General features: G+C 41.5%; 2 protein-coding genes across 4 annotated transcripts in view; one reads left to right on the top strand and one right to left on the bottom strand.

The window, feature by feature from the left end:
* SLC45A1 (solute carrier family 45 member 1) overlaps positions 1-8,560 on the bottom strand; it is a 58,375-nt gene extending 49,815 nt beyond the window's left edge. Inside the window, exon 1 of one of the 2 annotated variants that reach the window (XM_027668726.1) lies at positions 8,400-8,560. The gene's annotated coding sequence lies outside the window, so the exon portion shown is untranslated. The remainder of the gene's footprint in view (positions 1-8,399) is intronic. The other variant, XM_027668724.1, reaches the window with a different exon arrangement.
* A 605-nt stretch (positions 8,561-9,165) lies between these two features.
* On the top strand, positions 9,166-19,547 carry ERRFI1 (ERBB receptor feedback inhibitor 1). 2 transcript variants are annotated; one of them, XM_027668733.1, is made up of 4 exons: positions 9,166-9,263; positions 15,736-15,932; positions 16,063-16,139; positions 16,733-19,547. In XM_027668733.1, the coding sequence occupies exons 2-4, from the start codon at positions 15,811-15,813 to the stop codon at positions 17,926-17,928; spliced, it is 1,395 nt and encodes a 464-aa protein (XP_027524534.1). In that variant the 5' UTR covers positions 9,166-9,263; positions 15,736-15,810; the 3' UTR covers positions 17,929-19,547. The 2 variants fall into 2 exon arrangements, with proteins under 2 accessions (XP_027524534.1, XP_027524536.1); XM_027668735.1 differs by lacking the exon at positions 9,166-9,263 and adding an exon at positions 9,346-9,428.
* Positions 19,548-27,795: the final 8,248 nt, after the last annotated feature.

Below are 27,795 nucleotides of genomic sequence, written 5' to 3'. Positions count from 1 at the left end.
TGCTGCTGAACTGCTGTCAGCTGCTGCACTGGAACACAGTGCCATCTGACAGACAAGAAAAACGATTCTTAACATACTTACCACAGCTGTGCCAGAGGTTAGAATCAGCATTAGTTGTGTATGTTAGGCAAGTAAATAAGTAAATACTCACGTATACAGTGAGTAGCTTGGGAAAAAGACAAAATAATATATTTACAGAGTAATGTGTCGCCAGGTCTCCGCATGTGAGCATTTCCGTGTGTGATGCTTATTTTCAAAGTTATAAAAAGAGTATTTAAGAGAAATCATTAACTCATCAGCAAAAAACCTGTCCTCTCTGTAAGCCTAAAGTTCTCCATCAATATACAGATGTCATCTTTCCCTGCTAGAGTGTGGAAAAGCAAAGTAACTTGGAAAAAAGGCCTGTATTACTAGAAATCATTTAATAACAAAAGCTTCATGGAGGCTTTACTTTGAAACTATTGGTTCCAACAAGACCAGAATACCTGGGAAATCACATCAGAATTAGAAAGCGCCTGCATGCCAAGTCTGAGATTGAGCCACATACTTTTCCTTCCTCAAAAGACTATTTTGATAGCAGATTTGGTTCAGCTTATTTACAGGTTTGCAGGTCATTTTTTAACTTGTCAAAACATATGCCAAGCATGTGTGCAGCAGCCAGATAACTTATAATTTAAGTAATTTCTGAAAACAACATGCAGAAACAAACATTTAATACAGATGATTATCACTTATACTTTGATTTTGGCTTCATACTACTATCTTTGCATCACTGTATTTAATTACACTCCACATTTCCTTCATGATTCATCATTGCATAACAAACCTGATAGCTACTTTATGGGTGTGTTGCAGGTTTGCACAATTAACTGAGTCTATTGAACTGGAAATGACGATTTGTATTACCTGAAAAGATCATGTGGCTGCATAGTTTGTGGGTGTTGGTTTATTAGAATGGAAAGCACCAATTAGAGAAGGAGAAAACAAAGACAAACTCATTATATTTTAAAGAGAAGTACCTATGACTTCCTGGAAATGCTAAAGTTTATTAGGGATAGGATTCCCAGGTGCTAAATTACAAAGAAAATTATTTTTCCTGTGTTCATGAGCATGTAGGAATGGCAAAGGAGGAAGCACAGGCAATGGAGAGAGAACAAACACTCAGCAATCCAGGAACAGGACAAGAGAGGCGTTTCCATGCCAAGGCCACCTCCCCTGTCACTGCCACCTCCCAGCCCCTTCCCAGCAAAGTCTGCAGATGCTGTGGGCTGCATGAGTAGGTCACACAAGCTGCAGCAGGGACTCACTGAGGACTGTGTGCTCTGCCCTCAGCCCAGAAACACACTCAGCAGATCCCAGAAGGAAGAGAAGGCGTTTCCCTCAACAAATACCAGCACCCAAACCCGCAGTGACCCTGCAGAGAGTGGAAGAGAGTGCGGCCTCAAGATGACAGCAATTTCTAGAGTTGAGGATTTAGGGTTTTGGCCATGTCCCAGGCCACGCAGGTGCAGCCTCACCACCTAGACTTTTCCACACTGCTCTCCCTGTAGAGCTATTTCCAGTCATGCAACAGAAATACTTTTTTTCTCTCTATATTTTAAGCTCAACAGCAAACTAAGTTTGATCATACTTTACTGTTCATATCTACTTTCAACAGCTCCACCTCATTACCACAAATCCTTACTAAAAATATAAACATCAAATGTCTCCAAGCTGACTAAAGGTTACATATTCGACTAAGACATTCACGCTTAGAAGGTGATACTCATGACAAAACAAACACCATATAATTTAAGTAATTAAATATGTACTAAAAACTCAAGCTATTTAGTTGCTCAAAATTCCCATGAATTATTCTGCAATGTACTTATTCTGCAATGTGGTATATTAGAGGACAAAGTATTTTTCGGTGGAGGTTCTTCTGTGGAGGCAGGGGGAAGAGTAGGGAAACACACGGAATCAGGCTGTTCCCTTAATTTATATTTTTATAATCTTAGCAATGTTTATGTGAGGTTTGAGGATACTGAACAGCATACCAAGGCACTCAAAAGGTTATGTGTCATGTTTTTCACTCCTAAAAGCAGATTATTATTCCTACAGTATTAATAAATACTGCTTCACCTTTAAATCTTTTTTTTTCCCCCACAGACTTCACAGTAGAACCAATACACATAAAATATCAAATGTTTGTCATGTAGGAGTGCTCTCATAAGAATATAAGCATTCAAGTAGCTTATTTTAATGTAATTATGTGCAAAGGTGTCTGCCTGTCAGGATTTCCACTAACAGCCAGTTAATATATCCCCAGCTTTGCTTTTCCCACCCAATTGCACTGGCAACAGCTGGAAATTCCAACTGCCACAAGGTTCAGAAGTATGAACCATGCACAGGAGCTCACTCTGCAGTATTTTCAGTGCCTTGAAACAAGAACTGTGTAGGTGTTGGGAGCGAGCACAAGAGTAAGCTTATTTTCTGTCCAAATACACCAGGCTGGTGGGTCAAGTTAGTAAATCAAACACCAAGGAAAAAAGGGGGATGCAAAAGATTGCAAAATGGTATGTAAAAGCTTGAGAATTATTGTGATCACATCAGTTTTTCCCCCTTCTTCTCTGCTTGTAGCCAATGCTGCTATGCACAAGCACAGTTAAGACCTGTCTTGTACACACACATGCAGGTATATGTACAAATTCATATTACATATGTGTAAGAGTGAAAAGCTATTCTCATGCCTCAATTTTTGAGATGTTCAATTTGAAATGTTTTGAGGCAACCTGAAATGTTTAAAGGTATGACCTTAGTTTTTACTCTAAATCTCGTAAAGGTTATAGATCACATATATAATCTTAACTAGAGAAAGGGGACTAGAGACAACTTCTTAAAAGATTTCTAAATAAATATTTAAAATATTTATCAGCTATTTCATTCTAAGACCTGAAACAACAATTGTTGATTAATCTATCTCCCCGGCAAAATCATTAGGTTCTGTAGAACTTCAGTTCTCGAAAAATTAGTGTTTTATTATTAGGCACAAATAGGCACTCAGGTAACGAGCATTAGGCTCTGGAATGAAAGATATCATTCATAAACAGACATTAAAAACACATCAGATTTTGACACCTCCTGTACGGTTACCTGAAAGGGAATGAGTAGCTTAGACACTCCTCTTTTTGGCCTTGTTAATGACTAGAAAAGTTAATTGTGGTCAAGCATTAGAAAGGAAAAGCTTTCCTGAAGAGAGGTAAACAAAGTGTAAGTTGCATACTGTGGTGTTAGTTTTTGCACGACTAGTTAGGTGAATGAGAGTGGTGTGGATACACTTCTGCTGCACTCCAGAGCTGCTTCTGCAGATCCAAGATCTTCTGTCCCTAGTTATTTCAAATGTAGCCTTTATCAACCCTTTAGTAAGACTTTGCTTGGGAAAGCAAATCTAGCAAAAAACAAAGCAGAAGATGATCTGTGAATAAATCTTTCCATCATGAGAAGTCTTAAATTGTATCATTATTTGATAGATTAATGTCACACTACCTGAGCTGGAACCAAAGCCCCTTTGCAGCTGCACCCCCGCACCGACACAGTCAAACCAGATTTCCTCACAGGTTCCACCCCAGGTTTCCCACAGCAGAGTCTCAGACGTCCTGATCCTTAAAAGAATTTAATTAATGCTTTAAATTCAACACGTTGGCTTTGGCTTGGATACTGACTTCCAAACGAAATTAGTTATCTTGTGGCTCTTTCACAAAAATCACAGTCTTTATCTCAACCAGAATCAAGATGTGCACAGTAGGAGTTAAACTGTGTGCAATCCTTATGTGGTTGCATTTTATCTTATTCAGTTACTTTTATTTTGTGATAGCCTGAGAGAGTGAATCTACATATGAATGTTCAGGTTAAGGAGTCTGGTGGTACTCTCTTTCTCTAGTGATCTATGTGTTAGGATAATGTAAACAAACTAGGTAGAGAATAAAATTCTTAGTTACATAAGTTTTGAACATCTATCACCCTAAAGTGAGGGAAATCAATTTGAGCATATTAATTTGAGGGGAAAACCACAACACATATGGGACGCATTAGAATTGCTGTAGTCTCACTGAACTGACAGCAAGTCATAGACTGTGATGCAGGAGTTGTAAACTGATGTGCTGGTACACAAGTGGAAGAATCATATTGTCTAAATTACAAGCTTTCAAACTTTATACTTCGGTTCTTACTGTATGGGGCATGCTGTATGGTATACTGTGGTACTTGCTGTGGGATAGAGAAGCATAGGTGTGCAGGGAGGGGGGAGAGACAACGAGTTTAAGGATATTCTGAAATTAGCAGTGCAGAATCCTGCATTACAAGGGTTACATACAATGCTAAGGTATTATACAACTGTACAGACCTGATACTGCATTTCAGCTTGGAACAGGAGCCATTACTCAGTCTTTGTGTGAACTGTCCCTCTACAAGACTTTAAAGCAATTGGATAATGCTAATTTGCCTCTTAAGCCATCTCTAGAAACTGACACAGATAGCAAATCTTTTATGCTTCAGGCATATGGAAGTGGTTTGTGACGCAAACATACTATCTAAAAGTGGATATACAGTATGGCTTTTGTGAGTTCTAGTCTGTGTACATTGATTACATCTCTGTCTGAATGCTGCAAATGCCATTTATTCAAAAACTAGTCACAGAGAAAAATCCACAAGGCTATAGAGAAAGTGCCTTGCATCAGACTTCCGGGAATTGTGAGAGGATGTTGCCCACTGCTCTAAACATTTATCTCCGTTTTTTCCCCATACTAGGGCAATATTGGGTTAGGTGGACCTTGGGATTTGAGGCAGTATGGCTGCTTTTGGAATACATCTGTATGTTGCATTCCCTTTCATATTTCAGTCAGACTCTTCCATTGTTTTCTGTCTGCATAACTGGGTACGAAATTCTTTATTTCTGCTTACAAGATCATGTCCTTGTCTCTGCAGATGTATCCCTTTCAGGAAAGGACTATGCTGGTCTTTGAGTTTGGAGACTGCAAAGAAGGGACCAGGGTTAGGAGAGTGCTACAAAACTTTTAGTGTAAGGATTCCTCATTTCTGTAAATGAGGAACATGTACATACTTCACTGGTCAGATTTGTATGAATGCAGTTGCACCAGCCAGGTATAGGGCAGAATGAGTGTGTTGCATTTCCAGTTTAGCCAGAAGACCCACAGCAGGGAGGAAATTCATGGGTCAGTAAAGGAGAGCTAAATTAGAGGTTAGCATATTCAAGTGTCTAGACAGCGAATACAGACATACTGCAAAATTCAGTCTGTCAGGGAGTGGAGAGTCTAGATTAAAAAGCCATTTCAAAGGCATGTTGCCTGGATGGGGTAATCATGTGCTCAGATTTTTTCAGCACATAAGCATAAGCTGAGTGAGGGAAGAGATCAAAAAAGGACACAAATATCGACACAGTCTGTAGCAGCTTAGACTGGAATGGAACTCGATAAATTAAAAATAGCTGGTTGTTCACACTTTTGTTTCCCAGAAATGGCCACAGTCACATCTGGTTTTTACCATCCATTCTGTAATATCTGAATGCCTTGCAGAAATGTTACATCCGTCCTGCTGCTGTAGAGACATTGTAATGCGGTCCTCCCAAACTGAGTTCATTCTTGCTCTCAGGCATGTGAACTGTGCATGTAAACTGGTCATCAGGAAGCCAAGCTTTAGTGGTGAAATACCCAGAGCTCAGTCCGTTAGACTGTATGCTTTTAGGGCAGTGTCGAGAGGTGTTCCACTGGAACAGGATGCTGGGCACATCAGCAGAGGAGTTGACTCAAATCCCAGTCTACCCTGTTGCATCCCATCTCCTTTCTTACAGAGCCAGAGGGCTTGCTATCAGCTGACTGGCTCAGCTGTGCTTTTATGCCCTTTAGGCACAGTATCTCACACAACACATTATGTTGAGCATAATGACAGTTTGGGAGAATTTCTTGGAATCTACCTATGTGCAGCATTAGGGTCTGCAGCATTGCTGAAGTCCCTCTTCATCCTTCACAAGAACAGACTCACCTTTGTCTACCACGTTTTTTTCTTTTTCAGTGTTATTTTTCTGTTGTGCTCATCTCACTATATAGATAAATGTTGTCTTTATGACAAAGCTAAGTGGCCTGCCAACTATTGGATGCATTCACACAGTGTTTTGCAGGTTGAGGTGTCTCTTCAAAACAATTAGAGGCCATGTGAATAGTATAGCACAGTGCTCCACTTGAGCTGTTATACCCTACCTCATAAGGGCTTCTGAACTGGTCCTTGCACAAGGTAAAGTTTATTAATTACTTAGCAAAGGCACCAAGGTAAGGTAATTAAATTAGATCAGACAGGCTGACTGTGGAAGGAGCCAGTCCTGGGTGATCTGATGTACTGCAGCACAGACCACTGTGGCCCTACGCCCACTGAGTCAATCTCCAGGCACACCGTGTTGCACTGCCAAGATGAGATTCGTGGATTGTTGTGGCCAAATCTTGTTTGTCAGGACCAAAGAGGAACTCCTGAAAAATAACTAAATATTGTCCGTATCTATAGCTGTTGTGTATTTGTATTGGTAAGCTTAGAAGTCAGCAGTCTTTTGCAGTCATATTTGGATGGTAGGCTTCACCAGGACTGGAAAGAATGGTAGCAGTCAGCTCCTTGTTTCTTTGTGCCATTTGCTGTGGCTTGTTCTATCATTTTTAGCTATTAAAGGTAAAATGCTATAGCTTGATCTTTTGATAAAATTGTTTATTTATAGAGTATGTTAAGGAAACTTCCCCGTCTGACCATCCAGGAGCCACTCAGGCAGTCACTCTCACACCACCTGGGCTGGGACTGAGGCCCCTTATGTGCTTACCAGAAAGCATGGAAAAAAAACCCCCAAGCTTCCTGCTCAAGAACATCTACCAGAAATAAGTACAATTAAGCAATAATACAGCAGCACCTACAGTAAAAAAAGTTGTTGTTTATGGAAGTGGGCTTAAAAAAAAAAAAAGACAACGATCTAAAGAATGACTGTACAGGAACTCTAGCTGACATTTTATATTAAAAATAAATATCTATTGTTTTCCATTTAGTCTTTCAGTATGAAATTTTACTTTTGTAATTTTCTATCTTCCTAAAGAGACTTTGCCCTTTTCTTCTCCAGCTGCTGCTTACACGTATGCTTTTCTTCTCTCAAAACAAACAGAAGCGGCAACTGAAAAATTTAAGTGTTGAAAACAGGAAGCATCAAGGGGACTGAGATCAGTGAAAAGGTATAGGCTGCAAAGCAAGCTAGAAATAGGACAACTTTAATCAAAGGACATCCAGTATCTCTAGGATTCCCCTCTGCAAAGAGAATCCTTGAATGAAAGGTAGTATCATGAATGAAAGTCCATGCTATTCTTTTTTTCATAGAATTCAGACATTTCATTTATTAAATACAGACCAGTCTGCTATCCATCTCCAGAACTGGGTACAATAGAAGTTTAAAGCATCTTTTAATACTACCTGAGCTGGCTTTTTTTAGCAAACTTGTTATTAACTAGTATTAACCAATCAGAGTGTCCAAGATTACTTAGAAGTTAGTCTTTGGGACACTTAGCAAATTGCAAAAAGTGGTTTACACATGCCTACGGAACTGTGAGGTGGTTGCAAAGAAAGGTGAGAAACGGGAATGTAACTGTCGGTGCAGAATTCAATTTCCTCTGTCCTCCACTCAGAACAGAAACTATTGTGACACCATTACCAAACATTTTCATCAGTAGAACAATGAGAAACTTAAGGCAGTGGGGTTTTAGTGAAAAAAGGCCATAGGTAAAGCTATTTAACAGTAAGAGAGAAAAATTCCGTACCATTACATGCACATGAACTAACTCCTAAATTATCTAACGGAATAAAACCTGGACTGCTGATAGAAGTACAGGGACCACTGGGTAACATCTGCAGGGAATGTCAGAAAGACCTCTTCCTGGATCAAAAATTCTCAGGCATAAATAACTAAAAAAGCCAAACATCTATTATTCCTCATGTTCCACCATGGAGGCACTGCAGGAGTTCGTCCTACTGAAGCCAACAGTCTGTGTAAGACATTTTTAAGACAACTTTGTCCTTTATATCCATTCATTATAACATCCAGGGATATTTGCACTATCGGTGTGGATGTACATCAACAGACCAGAATTAAAAGAAAAAAAAGAAAAAAGGACTACTTTCTCCTAAACACATATATACAAACGGGACAATTTAAACTTAAGATAAGCATACACAGGTTATCCACAGAAACAATAAGTCGCAGTCTTCGAGTCCAGATCAACAGAAGTATAGCAAAGTACTTGGAAGAAGTCTTTGAGCAGGTACAGTTCAGCGCAAGCCACCGTCACCAGCATGTGCCCAGAATAAAAACCACAGTGAAGTCTCACCATTAGTTAACAGTGTGCCCCAGTTCATCGAAACCACAAACCTGCACTTGTCTGCTCTCCTCCTTCCTTTCCTCAGCCGCGCCTCCCTCACGGTCCGGGCCGCGCGCCCCGGGACCGCCCGTGCTGGCCGGGTCGGGCCGGCGAGCGCCCCCTGCTGCCCGCGCGGGGCATTTCCCGCGGAAGTGCTCGCGAGGCTTCCCGCGGAGCCGCAGACGAGCGGGCGTGAGCTGCCCTGACACCTGCGCTGGGAACGGGACCCGGGCAGGCCAGGGTCGCAACGGAACTAGTAACTGCCGCCATCCCCGAGGACACGGGGACCCAGTGAGACACGGAGGCGGCGGGCAGTTCCCCTGAAAAATCGACCAGGGAAAGCCAAGCAGACGGCCAGGGCAGGAAGGATTCCGCTTGCTCGGTGGAACAGCCGCCGCAGGGACAGCGCTGCCACAGCAGCCTCTGCTGGGCGGGCGCTGCCGCCCCGCCACTCGCCGCTCTGCGGGACCGAGCGCGAGCTTCTGGGCTCGCCGCGGTCCCCAGCGGTTCTCCAGCCCCACGCGGAGCCCGCCTAGCGAACATTGCTCTCGCTGAGCCCGTAGGCGGCCGGAGCAGCGCTGCCGGGGCCAAGACTGCCGCTACAGCCCCCGCTCCCAGCAGGGCTACACAACACACCTCAACGCCGCCATCGCGCGGCCGCGGCCCCTTTAAGGCTTTTCCTGACAAAAGCGACGGGCGTCGGGCGGGGTCACCGGTGGCTCCGCCCCCCGCTATAAGGGCGGTGGCCGGCGCGCGCCGCGGCAGTGACCGGGCGCAGTCGCGGCGCATGCGTGTGGCGCTGGCGGCCGCGCGGAGCTGCGCGACACTGTCGGGGTGAGTGACGGCCCCGGCGGCACCGCCCGCGCCCCGCGGTCACATGGCGGCGGCGCCCCCCGGCCCCGTGCCCGCGCACCGGGGCCGCTTGGCCGCGGCTCGGGGTCGCCCCTTCCGTGCCGCGCCGGGCCCCGCCGCTGGCGAGAGGAGCGAGGGCCGTGCCTGGTGGGTTGGGCGGCCACCGGCGGCACACGCGGGTCGGGCGGGTCGCGGCGCCGAAGTTGGCCGGGCCCCACCCCGGCGGGCCCGGTGGGTGGCGGCGGCCCCGGCCCCGGCCCGGGCCGCGCGCGGGAGGAGCGGGAGCGCGTTTGGTGCCCTTGTGCTGCCGGGGTGGGGTTGGGGGGGCCACCGGGGCCAGACCCGCCGCGGAGTCGTTCACCCACCGGGGTCTGCCGGGGGGGATGTCGGATGTGACCGCCGCGGTGCTCTCCGCGGTGGGATTGGGCGCGCTACCGCGGCAGGAGTCCCTCTAGAGGGGATGGGACCCGCCCGGGGTCAGCGAAGCCCGTAACCACATTCTTGGAAATCAGCGTGGCGTGCCACGCGTTTTCTTCCTGACCCGAAACAGTATCAGTGCTCGTCTCGCTCCTGGGAGTAACAGGGGACCGCATTCTGGGCTTGAACTCTGTGCTTCGCACTCTAATTTAGGATGGCTTAATTTAGAATAAACATTTCTTTGTGACTTACTACCCCATTACACAGTTATCCTCGATTTTCTAAAATAACCAGTCTGTAATGGTAAATCTGGAGACATCGCTGTACCCTTCCAGCACTGACCGTGCGTCTCTCGAGCCTGTGACACGCAGAGCGAGCAGGCCGGGGGGCTCTGGAGACTTCAGTGCTCTCCTGTCACTAGTGCACAGACTAAGGGGCCTGTGCAGTATTCTGAAGTAATAAGAAAAAGGTTATTATACTTGATCTAAAGATAACAGTATCTCATTACATATTAATAAACTGGATAGAAAAGGCTCTGGGGGCAAGATCTGTGGTCATTTTGGGAATACTTGAATGTTTGTTATACTGGAATGACAGGTGAAATGCATTTGTGAATTGCATTTATAATCTAGTTAAACTGCTCAATTTACCTTTATTACTTTATGCACAGACCTAGTTTTCTTTACCTGTGTGGGATAATTTTCTGTTTTCCTTTTTAAAATAGAAACCTATCTTTTGAGAGGGGGAATATGTCCTTGGTGAAGCCCTTTGTCATCCTCTGCAGTATAAGAATTATTTCAGAGGAAAACAGTTCCACTTCTCTGCAGTGGAAAACAGAATTAAAAGTTATCACACTGTGTCTAACACTATGGTTATGACTCTGAGTCAGCTATAAAGGAATTTTTATTTCCTGAATGTAAGCTGTCTGTATTCACATTAAAATTTTCAGGAGGGTGAAGTACCATACCTTAAGCATGCATCTGAAATCTGACAAACAGAGGCAAGGCAATTGTCTTGCTATTTAATTATTAGTTTTCTACTGGCGATTTACAGGTTCCTCCCATTTGCTGTGCAGGACTGTGAAATGGTAGCCCAAATTTTAAGTGAACTTAAACTCCTTGATGAACTGTGGTTCTTTGAATGTATTTCAAACTAGCTGACTTACAATCTAAATACATCATTTGTCTGCTGTTCAGTCGATTTGTCTGGAGTATACCCGTAGAATTAGTTTTATTTGCAGTCACCTATGATTTGAGCAGTTACTAAGTGATCATAGTCTTAAATTCTTTGCAAAAGAGTGGTCTATTTCTGGCTGGCAGAATGTGTAGAAAAGTATCTGGAAGTTAAGAATGCAATTCATTTATATAATAACTGTAAAGAATATAATTCCTATAAATGGAAAAATCTTCTGAGGCCCATATCAGGGCATGATTTGGCCTGTGACTCAGGAATACTGACCTGCACTATGGAGGTTTGATGCATAGTAAATAAGATCTAATTATTTATTGGTAGGTTTAAACTAACCTTCTCATGAGGCTGTTTCTGCTAGGTGTCAGTTACTCAGCATTCATCTAGTTGCACAGACAGAAGTACTTAAGGGATGATATGAGAACTAGAGAACCAGAAATTAGTTTGTTTTTTTTTTAAGTATATGGAGTTCCAGAAAGTATATTAACAGCTCTTAAGCTTTTAAAGTCCAATTGGAAGTCTGAAATGCTTAAATATTAAAAGGGATGCCTCTATCTCAGGTACTTATGTTAAATAGAAAGTCAAAGGAGAAAAAGGAAATTACATCACCTTGTCAAATAAGGAACAGCTAGCTGGAGTGGATGACTTGTAGTGCAAAAATGTGCCCCTCCTCCTGTGAATTGCTTCTGAGATTTGTTAAAGATAATGTGGTGGCAAGGTGAGCAAAAATAGGTTGTGGATTTAAGGTAGACACATTTCTTCCCCTCCCAGAAGGGGTAAGTAAGTCTTACTTTTTTTTCCCTTCCCTCTTTCCCATTTCTTACAAGACGTATCTCAGCTTCTTTTCAAGAGTGTTGCCTTTATAAAATCTGTCCAAAATTTGTACAGGCATTCAGAAATCTGTACAGCAAATTGCTGTATTCCATCCCCATTTAGTGAAACATTTTAGAGTGTGCTTTGGTCTACTGTGCGTACCGGGAAGGTTTTCTTCATTATGAACTTGACTTGCCTCAAATATTTGGCTGCATTGGGACTGGGAGAGCAGGGAACAGAGTAATAAGATTCTGTGTGTGATCAGTGATAGAGCTAAAATATATGCAAATGCTTCTTAGTTTCTAAGTAGAGGATTAGTGCTGTTGTAATGCAAGTGTTTATTGATATGTATCTGTATGAAAACTGCATATTCGTGATGTTTTCTGTAACTCACCACAAAAATTTTTCCACATATTCCCATATACATTGTAGATATCATTATGTACATACCCTACTGTTTATGGATACATTTGACCATTTTCAGCTTGCACACAGCTATCCGGTTATTCATCACTCACTAGTTCAAGTTTGAAAGTACATTTGGCCTTGTAAAAAAAATTAATCTCCAATATTTAGTATTATTCATATTTGTTAATGCAAACAGACCTGAACAATTAAAAAGTGTCTCCTTTGTGCTGTTGCCTTACAATGAGTGGTGTTGGTAGCTTCCTAATGCATCAACAAATCTTTGAATTGCCTTGGCTTGTATCTGCCCTGTAGAAATTACTAGCTACAGTTTCAGTGTGAACTCCATTTCTTCAAAAGTGCTTCAGTCTTCCTAAGTGCCATAATCAATGCATAACTAGGCCAGACAAGCAGAGTAACAGGAAACCCATTCTGTGCAAATGAGCAGCACACGAGATCAAGAATGCTTCATTACTGCATAGTGTCCATTTTCTTTAGCAAATACAGTTTGATGTTATTTATGGTTAAGTTCAGATCCTTAAATTTTTAAGGAGGCAGGATTGGGACAGCAGTTACACTGAGAATTGTTGATATTTATATCTTCATGACTGACTTTTGTAAATTTTACTGGTTTTTAAAGCCAATTACTAGAATATAATACGTACTATTCGGCTTTAGTAAGAGTGTGCTGTCTAAAATACAGAGTTTGTACTCCTCAGTTACATGTTACATGTCTCCCTCCTAAGATACTATGTCTTCAAACAAGCTTATGCATGTTTTAAAATATAAGCAACAACTCTCTTAGACTCCACTGAGAAAGTAACTAGGTGGTTTATTGAAAGAGTATTACCACTCTTGATAGTCCTAGCTTAAGGCACTCGGGATAGTTTCATAACTCTGAAATGTCAAGGCAGATCACCTTCTGTGAATTCGCAAAGAGGTTATTTTTAGAATGAAGCAAGTTTTATGACTGCAAAAATTGTCTGTATGTTTAAAAAATAAAGACTGATTGAAACAAGTGAAAATTACCTTTTCCTAGAGTATGTAAATATATAAGTCATTTTAGATGTTAACCTTAGCATTCCAGAGGGATATCAGAGAGGTGATTGTGCAACCATCAGTCTTGAGAGCTGAGATTTATACAGCATTTGGGAAGCTGACACAGTAATTACCTGCAGTGGTTTTGGCATGAGAGCTGGTGGAGGTTGGGGTTCTTAATAAGCCTTGCAAGGGTTGTATGTTAACACAGCACACTACACGTGCTCTCAAACTACAGCAGTTGTTCCCCCCGTCTGATTTTTTATATTTTAATCAATGTCTTGCTCGTGATCTTGTCAGATCTTGCACATGTGCTGAAGTGGAGTACTATCATTTGCTCCCTGATCAGTGTTTTGTACCAGTGATTTTTTTTTTACTTGTAACTTGCATTTGACTTCAGAAATACTGAAATAGACAGTAGACATTAACCTTAAGCTCACTTATTCATTCTCCTTCATTTCTTTTGCAGATTTGTTGCTATGGGATAGGATCTGAGGCATAAAAAATCATTGCTCAATACAGTGTGAGCTGATAAGATGGATGTTTTATTTGCAAATTACATTAATATGTTAAGAAGTAATTTTAGAATTGGTGCTATATGTGTATTATGCTGCTTAAGTAATTTAAACAAATGGGTACCTCTAGTGTTCTGCTCCCCCATAAACAATGGTTCTGCTTGTACTTACAGAACTATGTTATTGCTTCCTGGGGCTGTATGTTTATATTTAGTTTCATGATGAAAATCTGCAATTCCTATTACTGGGAAGGGTCCAACTTAACTGCGTTATACAAAAATTTCCAGTGTTAAACTAGCTTTTTAAGGAGGTTGTCTGAAAAGAAGAACATGGTCTTCACTAAAATCAGGAGGGCTGAATGAGGTAGGACTCTGCTGCAGCAGATAGAGCACTGGTTCATCCCCTATTCACTTCTATGAAAGCCTCCTGTCTAGAGTTATTCTGAAATGCCTGACTAAAATATACGGGGTATCTGGCAGTGAATTAAAAAATCCCACTTCTGTTGACACAATGGTGATCACTGAAAGTCGTGATCAAGAAAACCATCAGACTCTTAAAGAGAATGTGATTGGGTCTCGCACATCATAAACATACATACAGTCAGAAGCTATTTTGCATATACTCTTTTCTTAAGATGATCAATACTAAACCCAATTCAAATTTGGAAAAGCACAGCAAAGTTGGTCTTTCTCAAACAGTTGTTTATAAATGGTCCAGTGGTGTTGGACTGCAAACTAATCCCAGGGCACCTGGTTATAGTCCTGTTTACGAGTCTGCCCATCCCTCATGCTGCAAGTAGGTATGATGGATCTTTCCTCCTAAAAGAAAAGGAAGGTTACACATCTGCATAGAAAGCCTGGTTTAGAACAGATTTACCATAAGCATAAGCTATTAGCTGTTTCTGTACCCACTGCAATACCATACTGTGAGGGTTTTTCTTGACAGGTATGCCAGTATGCAGGTATCACTGATGGAGCTGGCCCTCAGCTGTTGGTGGAATTCTTTTGGAGGAGGGGTGTGGAGAAGTTCACATTAGTATTATATGGTCATATTATTGATTTTCAAGGGAGATACAAATTAAACTGGTTTCGGTGGGGTTTGGTTTGGTAGGGTTTGTGTGTGTGTGTATGTGTTTTTTAAACAGCCATATAGCACCATATTGTACTTGCTGAAATCAGGCTATTTGTGTAGATGAAGCACAGACCCATAGGACATCTTGGCTTATAGTTTTGGATTTAATTTTTCCTGCCTTCATGATGCTGACTAATTTTACACTGCCCCTTCCCCTTCCCAATAATCCTTTCTGAATTTCCTAAGCAAAGCCAAGTGAGTCAGTTTGTTCCTTAGACTCTGATTACTTACTCAATATATAGTAATTGCCAACACATTTTTTCTGTTGTAAAAGGGACAGATAAAGCATTGTTCACACATTCAAAATAGATCTGAATGCAGCAGTATGGTTTCAGTGGCGATTATTTCAAATCACCAGATTTCCGATTTGTTTGAAATAGCTAGAAGACTTGAGGCTGTTTTAAAGTATCTTAATGCTTACTGCTTTATATAAAAGAAGTCTTAGAATTCCAGTTCAAGTAGTCAGTAATTCTGCTTATTGGAGCAAAGGCTATGGAAGGTAATACTTAACAACAGACTAGGCTGTTATTTGTTGGCTACACTGGAAACTATAAACTCTTTAGCAAAAAGATAAAACTAAAGATAGACAGCAATTAGAAAGTTAAATAGATTGTTCTAGAAAACTTTTTAAAAGCCTTTTTTGTATTAATAACTAGTAGTTTATGTACAAGAACTGAAGTGTTGTTGATGCACAGTTACTATATATCAATAGCTTTACTGAACGTGGGTTTTTTTCTTTACAGTGTAATTCTCTAAGAGAACTTACCTTCTTTTACTTCAGTTTTACAGACAGACTCAAAGCAAGAAGTTTGGTCAGGTTTTTCTATTGGCAAGTAGGACAGAAGGCCTTTCTATCGAGCTGTTTAATTATTTGAATACTGAAATTTCAGATGAGAGATGAAATCATCAGATTTGCATTTCTGATATTTATGTCTTCTCTGTTGAAGGGAATGAAAACCGCAGGAAACCTGTCAAGTACTGAATATCTAAAGTCGTGAGACGTCACCAGAGAACGCTGCACAATGTCAACTGCAGGAGTTGCTGCTCAGGAGATGAGAGTCCCATTAAAAACCGGATTTCTTCACACTAGTCAAGGCATGGGGAGTTTGAAAACCTGCTGGGGTAGCCACAGTGGATTTGAAAAGTGAGTGAGGCTAAAATTTTAATCTGTTGCATCTTCAAGTATATAAAATGAGTATGATGAATACTTGTATTTGGTGACAGACCTATGGTTTGTTTACAGTGAAGGCTTTTTTCTTTTTTTTTTTTTTTAGTACTTTCTTTAATGTGGACCCTATAGCAGTGGCATATAATTTAGGTCCATCGACAGAGCAGCATTTGCCATCCATTGGTGAGTATAAAAGACTGACAGACGAGTGTTTAAAAGTGCAGTGGATTGTCTGGAAACCCCTCCGGGCCCGACGCAGACCCGTCCCTGGCTGCGACGGGCGCCCCCCGGTGCCAGAACGGAGCATTTCAAGAAAACGCTCCTATTCAAGTCCAACCAAAAAACCCACTTTTAAATAACATGATGAAGTTCAAACAAACAAAAACACTCCGACAGACCTTTTCCTTGTACTTATGATGCCTTCGAGTTGCCATTACCCTTCTGACAGAAAAACCATTTACTAAAATAGTACTTGTTCTGTTGTAGACCTATGCTGAGATCTTTGTAGCTGTAGCTCTCTCTTGCTTATGCATGGGGTCTCTTGAACTACCTCATTTAAGGAGCACTGGCCTGAAACAATAAAGTAATCTGCTGCTATCTTAACTAAAGCATAAATCCATGACCAGAAGAGATCTGTAATACCTACATTTCACTACTGCAGTTATTAAACAGACACTACTTACTGTTGTGTTAGAAGGAATTAAATATGCAGTGGTAAAGTCATGTGCTAGAGTGTTACTTAGAAAAGTGTCTCTAAGAATTTTTCACCTTTTTAGGGCACTCTTCCAACCAGGCTTCCATGAATGACCACATTGCTGAAAGTTGCATCCAAGTCCCATCTCAGAAATCCAGTCCACTTCTTGTAAGTCCCAAAAGTGAACCGACAGTTTCAAGATATGAAGACCATCTCGTTCCTGGCTTTAGTAAACTGTCATTAACCATGAGCTGTGTTTCTGAAGAAACACCTCCTCACATGGCAGTAAAAAATGGACCAATTCAATTTCTGTCTGCATCTTCCAATGATCGGAGCTCCAGGCCTCTGCCCCCTCTACCTATTTCTGAAGACTTTACTTCAGATGAGGTTGACAAAGAAGTGGAATTCCTGACTAGCTCAGATACTGACTTTTTGTTAGAAGATTATGAACTTCCTCCCTTTAAAGCCAGTGCTCCAAGTCGGCGGAGCTTTAGGGGCTGTGGACAGATCAACTATGCATACTTTGATACTCCAACAGGACCAAAACCAGAAGATTCCAACCCTACACAAAGCCTAAATGTATACATATCCAGTATTTACCCTCCTCCACAGCAGCTGCATCGACGCTTGCGAAGGTCCCATTCTGGGCCAGCTGGATCTCTTAATAAACCAATAGTAAGACTATCTGGACACTTAAACAGGTCTTCTCCAACCTCTGATGAAGATAAACCAGAGATTCCACCAAGGGTTCCCATACCTCCAAGGGCACTCAAACCAGACTACAGAAGGTGGTCAGCAGAAGTTGCTTCTAGCGCGTACAGCGATGAAGACAGGCCTCCAAAAGTACCCCCAAGAGAACCTCTGTCACACAGCAATTCCCGTACCCCGAGTCCCAAAAGCCTCCCATCATACCTCAATGGGGTTATGCCCCCCACCCAGAGTTTTGCACCTGATCCTAAGTATGTCAGCAGCAAAGCTCTACAAAGACAAAATAGTGAAGGATCTTCAAACAGGGTCCCTTGCATTCTTCCAATTATTGAAAATGGTAAGAAGGCCAGTTCAACACACTACTATCTGCTACCTGAAAGGCCTCCATATTTGGACAAGTATGAGAAATTCTTCAGAGAAGCAGAAGAAAGGAGCTCTAACACTGAGGTTCAGTCCTGGTCTGGTGACTGCACAGCCACCTCAGCTCCGACAAAACTGGACTCAAAACCCAGAATGGACATAGGTGGTCACCTGAAACGAAAACACCTGTCTTATGTGGTTTCCCCGTAGTTTCTGGGAGCACAGTCAGTCCCAGCTCAGTTGTTCAGGATGGAGCTGAACTTTATCATGTTACAGAGTTCTTATGGTTCTCAGATAATGAAGTAGGAGCAGTTTGACCTCTGAGAACTGGAAAGTGGATCGTAAAGTCCTCTTATGCTGCATATATTCGATACGTTTCTTAAGACTCTTTTTGTTTGTCTAGGTATGTAAGCTGAAAACCTACAAAGTTCCCATACAAAGAAACATGGAGGGATAGTAGTCACAGCTGGCCAGTTGTATGCTACCTAGATGAACGTATTTGGTAGTCACATTATCAAAAAAAAAAATTAAAATCGAGCTTTGCTGATGAGTCACTTATAAAGCAGGCAACAGACCAAGTAATGCAGTACAGTTTTTGTATTGGGTATTTTCCAAAATTTCTTTTATACAGTAACCGTACTGAGAACAGACTCTGTTCTCTTTGACTAGGCTATGTCAGTCTGGTAAGAAGGTAACTGCAAGATTTGATACCCAGTTCAAGACTTGGCAGGCATATTGGAAGCACATTTTGAAAGTTTAATCTATTTTACAAATTAATATGATGCTAATAGACTTTTAAAGTGAGTTGGTTTTGTGGATTCACTTGCTAGACACACTTGGCTCAGTTTTGCAGTTTTTCCTAGAAGAGACTTGGACCAGCTATTGCTAAGCCTCTGCTGCTGCTCTTTTCCTGCTGGATCCTAGATACGTGTGAGAGTGTCCTGAGCAGCCACACGGTTGCTGTCAGGTAGGCAGTAACAACTGTGTGCTCACCTAGAGTCTGAAATTCTGACTGTATTAAATACAGAAACACAGCACAAGCTGGTCTTGTGTTTTGGTTTCTGTTCAGTATTTTAGGGGAGGAGGAGGAGGGTATGAGGGAAAAACATGATTCCATTTATGAACAGTGTCAGTCCCGTCTCTTGCTGCTTTGATGCTGCTTCTTGCTGTTTAATTTTTCTTCACTGTGCCTCAGCCATCCACTGAAGTTCACTGAGGTGCCACATTAGCAGTTTCTCATGCTCATTTTGGTTACATTTATCCTCTTACAGAAAAGCACAAGAGAAAGGGTGCTCATTAATGGGGGTACAGAAGATGAATGTGTTCCTCCTAACAGAAGTAAACAAGCTGTTTACAGTTTAAACTGCTGAATGAGATGTTTGAGCTATTTTAAAGCTTACTTTTTATTTGTTTTAGTACAAACTAAATGAAGGTGAAATACATGCTATAGAAATGCACTGATATTTCTGCATCATGTACAGTATTGAATAAAAAATAATTCACTTTGTATTTTGAATATTGTCATGTCTTGAGTTTAATAAAGTTATAAAATACTTATTTATGATACATTTTGGATTTTGCTTTATTGAATAGTGTATGCAATTGTGCATTTGAGTTCTGCATTTACTGCAAAGTTCAAAGTCAATAATGTTAAATATACAACTAATGTTGAATTCACCTTGCATTTAATTAGAATTAAGATTGCTGCAGAAGTGTTCAATAACTCACATTGGACACTGTTAATTTTAATGCCTCGTTACTACCTGGTAGCATGTTGTCTATAGTTTTGTGCTGGCAATAAAACATTCTGTGAGATTAAGTTATCTGGCCTAACATGAATGACTTTGGTTTTTTTCTAGTCACCCATAGCATGTTAGCCACCATCATACAGAAAAGAGAGGCAAGGAGTGTTCCTCTCTTCAATTTCTCACCTGGTAAAAAAAATAACTAAATTGTACATTAAGGGTCACTGAAAGTGAACTACTTATATTCTGAGGATGAAAAAACTTTGAGTATAGATAGCATGGTTAAAGGGGAGAGAAATTGTGAATACTTACCACAAAACAAGTGTATTTCACTGTAGTATGCAAGCCATGGATAAGGTTACTGAAGATAAGAAGCATCACACAACTTTGATCTTCAAGCTATGTATGTAGGTAAATACTTGCCTTGATCTAGCAGTCTGAACAGTTCTGTCACAGTGGGCTTATTTCAGTATAAAGCAGGTTACCATCCTTGGAATTATACTGTATGGGAAAAATGTCAGATGCAGTTTTTCAGTAATGGCTAATCACTTAGCTTTTACAGATGGGAAGATTACTAAGCTTCAATTATAAAGGCGCTTAAACACTTACTGCTGTGCTGCAACACTGCTAAGAACATGCAGATTGGCCTTCAAAACATAAACTACCTAATCCTGTGCAAGGCTGTCAATTGGAATACTCAGCCTACTGAAAGTTCTGCTTTCCAGAACCAGATTTTTCTAAGGTGGAAAAAGTAAAATTTATACTTGTAACCTTCCCCTTAAATACGAGCAGTTTCAACCCTCGGACTGTGAAATAACGTACCTTCTCAGTTACACCATCACTGCTACAGCAAACAGATCAACACTGCTCAGCTGCACCTGTTTTGTTGTAGTGTGAGAGTCAGCAGAGACTCGGTAGAACTCAGTCTAAACCCAAGCAGCTGCCCTGTAAATCTCTCCTAGCTTTTGCCTCTGGGTCCCACTCCATTCCTGGTACTTGAACCCACTCCTTTTAGCCAAAATACCTGGTACAAAATGGGGTATTTGTTAGAGTTTCTCCAGCCCTGCCTGCTAGCACATATTTTCACTTCCGTTAGCAGTAAAGGTTCCCTAAAAAACTGCTAATGTAGCAGCAGCAGGTTTTTTACTTGATCTGCTTCTGAGTACAAGCTGGTTTTATATTTATAGTGCTGAAAAGCTTAAAACCATTATAAAACTTGTGCTTTTGAATGGTCTTACATAAGCTTTTCTGCAATTCCTAAAAGAATTGAAGACTTTTAACCTAACCTCCATTACTTTTTCTCCTAGAAAAAAGAATTGCATACTCCTTTCCTGAGAGTTGGTATTTTCTACTCAGTCCTGAGTATTAAAAAAAAAAAACCTCTTACTGTAGTGATGTTTTCCTACCATGTGCTTTGTGTCAGCTGAATTACAGCATGATGTTAAGGCTCATTTCAGAAGTTAAGCAAGAAACTGCGTTTAGTGCAACTGAAGTAAAACAGAACCTAAATTGAACATAGTAACTGAACTGCTTGGCTATAAGCAGGACATTCAAACAGGTTACAGAGCTGACATACCTCTTGAGTAAAAGGAAAGTAACTTATAGGCAAGTCTTGTACTATTTAAGTAACTTGGCCATTTAATCTTTAAAAATCCATAATAATAAGGTTTCACTGAGGACTTGGCCCACAATTCAGTGATTCTCTCTGTGTGACACTAAGGGGGTCACTGACAAAGGCAGGTAGAAGCCTTGCTTCTTAAGACACCAGATTCCTGTGCATTGGGGAACAAAGTTTGCATGACCCAAAAATTGTATTTCGTTTTCCAAGTGAGTAATTAAGGCTGTAGAGCTGTGGGGGAAGCTTTGCAAGTTCTGGCCAGAAGACATTTCTCTGCTTGTCCCCTGGCACATGATAAGACTTGTCAGGACACAACATGCTTTTGCAACAATCTGATCACATGTTTGAATATTCAGAGTTTGGGCTCACCTGGGCAAGGCCTGACAGCTTTGCCTCTGAGGACAAAGACCCTTGCCAGCTAGATTTGACTGGAATAATCACACTTCAAAGTTGTTACAATTTGATAAACTGAAATTTGGAGAGTCGAGGAATTTGTGTTAAAGTAGGGAAGAAAAATGTGCATCTATGGAAAAGCAGTGTCTCTCACAGCCTCCTTATTCAAGAAGCAGGCCATATGCTCACCTGCTCTCAGCGGCCCTGTTGGGAACCACCCAGCCATGCTGGTGAGGGCTCCTGAGTCCCAGGAGGTAGCAGCTGTGCTGAGGCAAAGGGGGTTGTACTGCAGCGAACTCCAGAGGGCTGGATCCAGGGCAGCCCCACAGTGAACCGAGGATCATGAATAGACCTCAATGAGATGTGGCTGCCAGCAAAATGGGTGAGAAGGGGGAGGGGAGGGTGTGGGTGACCTCTCCCTCAGGCTCAAAACTGCACAAGCAAAAGCACACTCTAAGTACCAAGTGACAGCAGAAGCATCTGTCATATTCACCCTGGTTGGTAAGTGCTGCTTGGCTGCTCTGGTGTTGGCAAAACACCCCTCACTTGATGAGTTTCAGACTAGCAAATCAACCTAGAGAAGCAGAGTCCAGCTGTAACTAAAGGACAGGATGTTTGCCTCAGTATACCTTTTCCTGAAAGGAAGAGGCTGTGTTAGTACCAGGTGACTTGAAAAAACCGTTAGCTTAACTTCACTATATTAACTTGCTCTTAAACAGACAAAGTCACTAAGTAACACAGAGCTGTAGCTGATCATCAGCTTCTTTTGCATTGTAAGAGAAAAACCAGAAATTAAACCTGATTCGGAAGCATGCAGATTGACGACATAATTAAATCTGCAGTCATTTAAAATTACTGATTGTTGCCGCTGTCACTAGGAGTTTTCCATTCACTCCCAGACTGCAACAGGCACAATTACTACCATTCTGAAACTGCAGAAGAGCACCCACCAAGACTGCATTTACTCCAGCTGCAGCCTTGGTTTAGTTTTTAAACAGTCTGAGTGAAGTGTTAAGTTTGACATGATAAAGGAAAGCATCCTTCTATTCCAGGACAAAGACACCAATTTTCTAAGGGCAGTTATTACAGTAGGGAGTAATTGCTGATGGTGTTCAGCCCAAGTCTTGTCAGGAATTCAAGGTTAAGGTGATGGCCAGATCAGTCATGGCAGAATTCCCAACCTTCAAACTCATGATTACAGACTGTGGCCCTTATAAACACTTTTAATATTATTACAAGCTGTATGCTAAATACATACTCTCTAGATTATGTCAAGAAGGAAATTGGAGATGGAGGTAAACCCTCATTTTATCTGCTTGTATGCTCTCTGTAGTTAGGTAGCCTATTCATTTTCTTTGTGTGTACTGAGTGTTCCTGGGGTAAACTTTTGTTTTTAGAGTAGTTTAATCTTTTAATTTCCTGTTAGCTTTCTTCTAAAGCATCTTATTTTCATTTAAAACCAAAAACATATAGCATATTTTGCATTTCACATAGCTCTTTGGCCCTGAAAATCTAGCACACAAAGTTTAATTATACTTATTAATATTCGTTAAATAGTGCTGCAGAGATTTCTGGCTGCTGAGCTTGTGATTAGCATTTGTAAACTGAAAGAGGTGTTATCCCCACCCATCCTGCATCATAATTCAGACCTTGCATAATCCCTGCCCAAATGCCTATTTTCATCCACAGAGCTCATTATTTTTTCTGAATCATTAATGGAAGCCACACCTGTGATTGCTCATAGACTGTTGCTATATTATTTATATATTGGGGTGCACCTTGATCCCAGTTGTGGTTAATTTTGGAAAAGGTGTTAGGTACTCCAAATTTTAAGTGTCATGCCACTGAAACATGGGAACCAGGACTACTATTCATTTCCTTGCAAAGTGATTCAGAGATGCTTCTGTGTTGAAAAGCTGCAGCTTCTTGCTGAAGATTAACACTATCGTCCACAAATTATTAGCACGTGAAAGCCGCAAAGGAAAAAAAGCGCAAATATAGTGCCATGAAAAACCATGGCAGATTACCCCACCATCACCACCCTGAATCTGCTTGAGGATGCTAGTAACTAATCACATCAAGTTATCATAATAACACACTAAGAGGCCCTCCATGCACACAGTCTCTGGATCAAGCACAGGATCATCAGGTCTGCCCCAGAAGAATGATCTCCTGCCCACCACCTACCCAGGTGACAGACACATGTTCCCCTTACCTATAATATTTATTTTACCTTTGTTAATATGCTTATTATTCACAACGACTTTTCAAGGGCAGTGTCAGCACTACTGACTGCCCTTTTGGAAGCCAACTGGAACACACAACCAACACCATACACTGAGCAGTCTTTAGGCATAAGACTCTTGGGGCACTTACCAGCTTGCAGGAAGTTCACGCTAAGGACCATATCAGCTCATGCCATGTTGAGTCCAACTGCTGCATGGCAAGGTGCAAGGGAGACACAAGCAAACAGCAAGCGTGTCTTTGCAAGGTTACTCATTGCCTTGCAATCCCTGTATTAGGCAAGATCCAGAGGAAACATGAGACTCCAACCATACTAGGTTGCACTTGGTGACTTCATTTGTCACATGTCCTGTTGACAAGTTATTCAAGAAAAGTTTTCCTGCATCCCAGTTGCACACCCCAACACTTAAGAGTTTAAGCAATTCGAATTGGGACTGTGCTGTTGTGATGCAGGATGTACATAGCACCAGCACAGCAATAGGCACGTGGTGATGCAGAAGCCTCTAATGACCCAGGGCAGAGATTATAGCACACACCCTGACACACTCTGTTGCTCATGGGATTCAAATAGCCTAAACTGCTTTTGCTAGTCGGAAGGAGGGTTGCCTTTCCAGAGCATCTTTTCAACATGCTGAAAAAAACCAACAAACTGAAGTTGTTGCTTTGTTAAAAGCCACAGGGACAGACAGCCCCATCTGAGACACACTTTTAAAAATGCATGTCAGTGAGGTGAGTACCAGGGAGCTCCTGCTTCATACAGGGGCTAATGGAGACCTAAAATGAGACTCTGAAGACGAAGGGCTAGCCTGAAGTAAGGATGAACTGGTTGGTTCCTAACTTCAAGTTAAATGGTTTAATGCTAGTGTTTTGTTAAAGACTGACAGTCTAAACATACATGTTGTTAAGGGTGAGGAGTGACCACGTGGGCCATTATCTTCTGTAGGTTTTATCAATCACAAGATGGCCAGTGCTGGATGCAATACACAATAGTATTGTTCTGTGGGAATGGCCAAGGACCCCATTACTCCCCAAGCAACCTTTCCATTGGAGGAGCAGACTACCACTCCACTGAGACAGAGACAGCAGGCACAGCCATCAGTCCAATCTGAGCTTGAGGTAACGCAACACCGTGCACAGGAGTTAGCTTGAGATTGCTCAGCCTTTCAGGCTGCCAACAACTGAACAAGCCATTGCAGGGTGCTCTGGACATGCTGCTTCTCTCAGGCCACGCTTCTCCCATCATCTGGACCAACTCGATCAAAAGCATTCTCCATGATAAGACAGGATGCTATTGCATGCCCTGGAGCAGCATGATGAGTAAGGCGGCTGTTTTACAAGCAGTTCAGTCCACAATTTAACACCTGAGCTTTATATTGGGCCATTCAAGTGCAAGGGAGTGACCAATGCAACACAAGTGCAGGATCCCAGTTTTCTCCAGCAGTACAGCAGGATGCAGGCGGGGCTTGCTGGCTGTGGCCCTGGGGAACTCCATGAGGAGTTCCCTCCCCAGAGGCTCTGTGCAAATTCATGCACAAACAGCCAAGACCCAAAGCTAGAGAGGCAAAAGCCTCCAACTCCTCTTCATGGCCTAAGAAAATGCCTGTTGAAAGAAGGGGGAGGTGGGGTGGTGAGGCCACCAGGGCCCCATCTGTTCTCCTCGGTACAGGCAATCAGCACAGAACTGGTACTGGCTGGAGAACATCACCCTTGGCACCTGGCAGTAACTCTTTCCTTTTTTTTTTTAAATTATGTTAAAGTTGTTAATGTTCTGTAGTTCTCCAAAGAGGAAGGAGGTAAAAAAAACCCTCTTGATTTTGCTGGAGGGAATTTTTATTCTACTATATATACTAGCAAAGCCTGTGTCTCTTTGAGCCCATACAGGAGCCTAGAGCTGCATTATTCCTGGCTTCCTAGTACAAGCGTTCATTTCCCTTCTGCACAACGAAAAGGAAGGTAAAGTACTCCTTTACAAAACACCAGGGAAAAGCAACTAACACATCAGATGCATTCATGAGTAAAGTCAGCACAGATAAATGCATCATTGCAAGTATTCACTGCTGGCACTAGCATCTATGCCATCTTCTGTACATTCCTGTTTCTAAGCCATATGATACTTCTCAATTCTGTAAGAGAACTCACTTTCCACTATGCATTCAAGCCCACAGAACCACCAGAATCGAGAGGAAAAAAAACCTAGCCTATTCTTGAGAGATGATATGAGACATACAGCAGATGCTGAGTGACTACCCTTTTCATCAGGAAAACAACCAACCCCAAAATCTTTCAGCTGTCAGGAAACAAAATGGTAAATGCCAGCTAGAGAAGTGTGGATGCATTCCCTTCAATTTAAGCTGAGTTCAGTGGCAGCATATACCAAATTAACACAGACTCAGTTTAAAACTAACACTTGCCAATAATAAAAAGGCACAAAGTTCCTAGTGTACATGAAACACTGAGCAGAAAAGTACCTCAGCTCATTGTTCAGACGGGGGATTTTAGGAAAAGAGATCTGCAAAAAAAAAAATACTGTATGAAATGGAAAAAGAGAGAGGAAAAAGGCATTTCACAAATTGGAAGGCATTTTTTTCCCCTAAAATCAGCAAATTCCTTCTTGACGCTTACCCTAAGAGGAAAATTAGCCTAATCTTGGTTCATATACTTATCCTAACAGAAAGACCAACTTAATGACACCTTAGCAGAAAGAGAGAACCCATATAAATTCATGTTTGCTGAACATCTGCAATGTAAAAGGTTGAGAACAGTCAGCTTTATGAAGGTAACTAACTGTGGTGCAAGCAGCACTACCATATTTCATTTACCAAGTCCTTTGCTGAACAAAGTTGAAGAATCTGCAAATTAATCAGATGTATTAATGGGCTCGGCTCATTTTTCTGAGTGTTTTTCCTATTATCATTTTAATGGGAGTGGGAAAGCCCAAATATACACATTGAAAACCTCATTGCTGTAAACTGAACTATCCCAGCCTTGGAATAAAAAATAGAAATTTATAATCAAATTTTTGGCCACTTCTTTATAAAATATTTCTGGAAGCCTAAAAACAAAACAAGCATGAAAGTATTTTCCTTCTAATTCTACAAAGCAGTACTGCAACCCAGGAATGCACAGTTTTTCCTGTATTCTGAATCATGCCCGTTTACAAAGTAATTATTCCAGTATCTAGGACAAAGAATCTTTCCATCATTTGGTTTACATTTGCACAGCAATACCAGTTAGACGTGCAGATTTACCACACAAACATGTCCAATCTTACATAGATTACAATTTTTTGCATATCTTGAGCATATTTAAAAGCTAAAGAAACATATTTCCTAAACAAATTAAGAGGCAGAGCATACAGCTGAAGCAGTTCTTCCAGTAGATATTAGCAACATAGAGACATTTTTAAATTCTAAATTTGCAAAAGTATCCATGTATTTTATTACCAAAATGCAGTAGTTGAGAATGAACTTGTTTCCCATTAAAATAAGCAATCATAAAGGCCCCTATGCAGCGATTTTTTAAAGTTCAGATTAGGCACTTCAGATGTATGCAGAGCCAGATCTCCAGATGCTGTGGTAACTTCAGAGTCCAATGAGGAGCCACCTTGTAAAGCATGACGGCTGACAGAGCCAGGTAACAGCAGAATTATTTGGTAAAAGAAAGGCAGGAAAGACAAAAATTGATGCCAAATTCTTAATGCCCATGGGAATATAGCCCCACTACTTCTTCCAGAGACGTGCCCTGCAACTCCTCTAAACTCACTTAAGCTAGGCTTGTAGCAAGTCCCGATTTATAGTAAGTAGAAAGAAGCACTGCTACTGGTGCTATGCTACCAAGTCCAACCTTCCTGATTTATGCTGATTATTAGCTGCTCAAATAGCTCAATGGATCAGCAATCATTTAATATAGAAGACAAATTTCAAGGTATCATGTTCAACTTGTAGGAACTCTAAGGTGCTTGGCAAGGTACAAATATTCACACTTTTAATTTAGTCCCACACTGTCTGAGAATTAATACTAGTTATTTGCCTGATTTGTACAGATAAAACTAAACATTGTTTTAACTAATTCTAAGTT

Source organism: Corapipo altera, unplaced genomic scaffold (assembly GCF_003945725.1).
Source record: "Corapipo altera isolate COAL_440 unplaced genomic scaffold, ASM394572v1 304, whole genome shotgun sequence".
Lineage (NCBI taxonomy): Eukaryota > Metazoa > Chordata > Aves > Passeriformes > Pipridae > Corapipo > Corapipo altera.
Note: the sequence above shows the minus strand (reverse complement) of the source record. Positions and strands in the feature narration are given on the sequence as shown.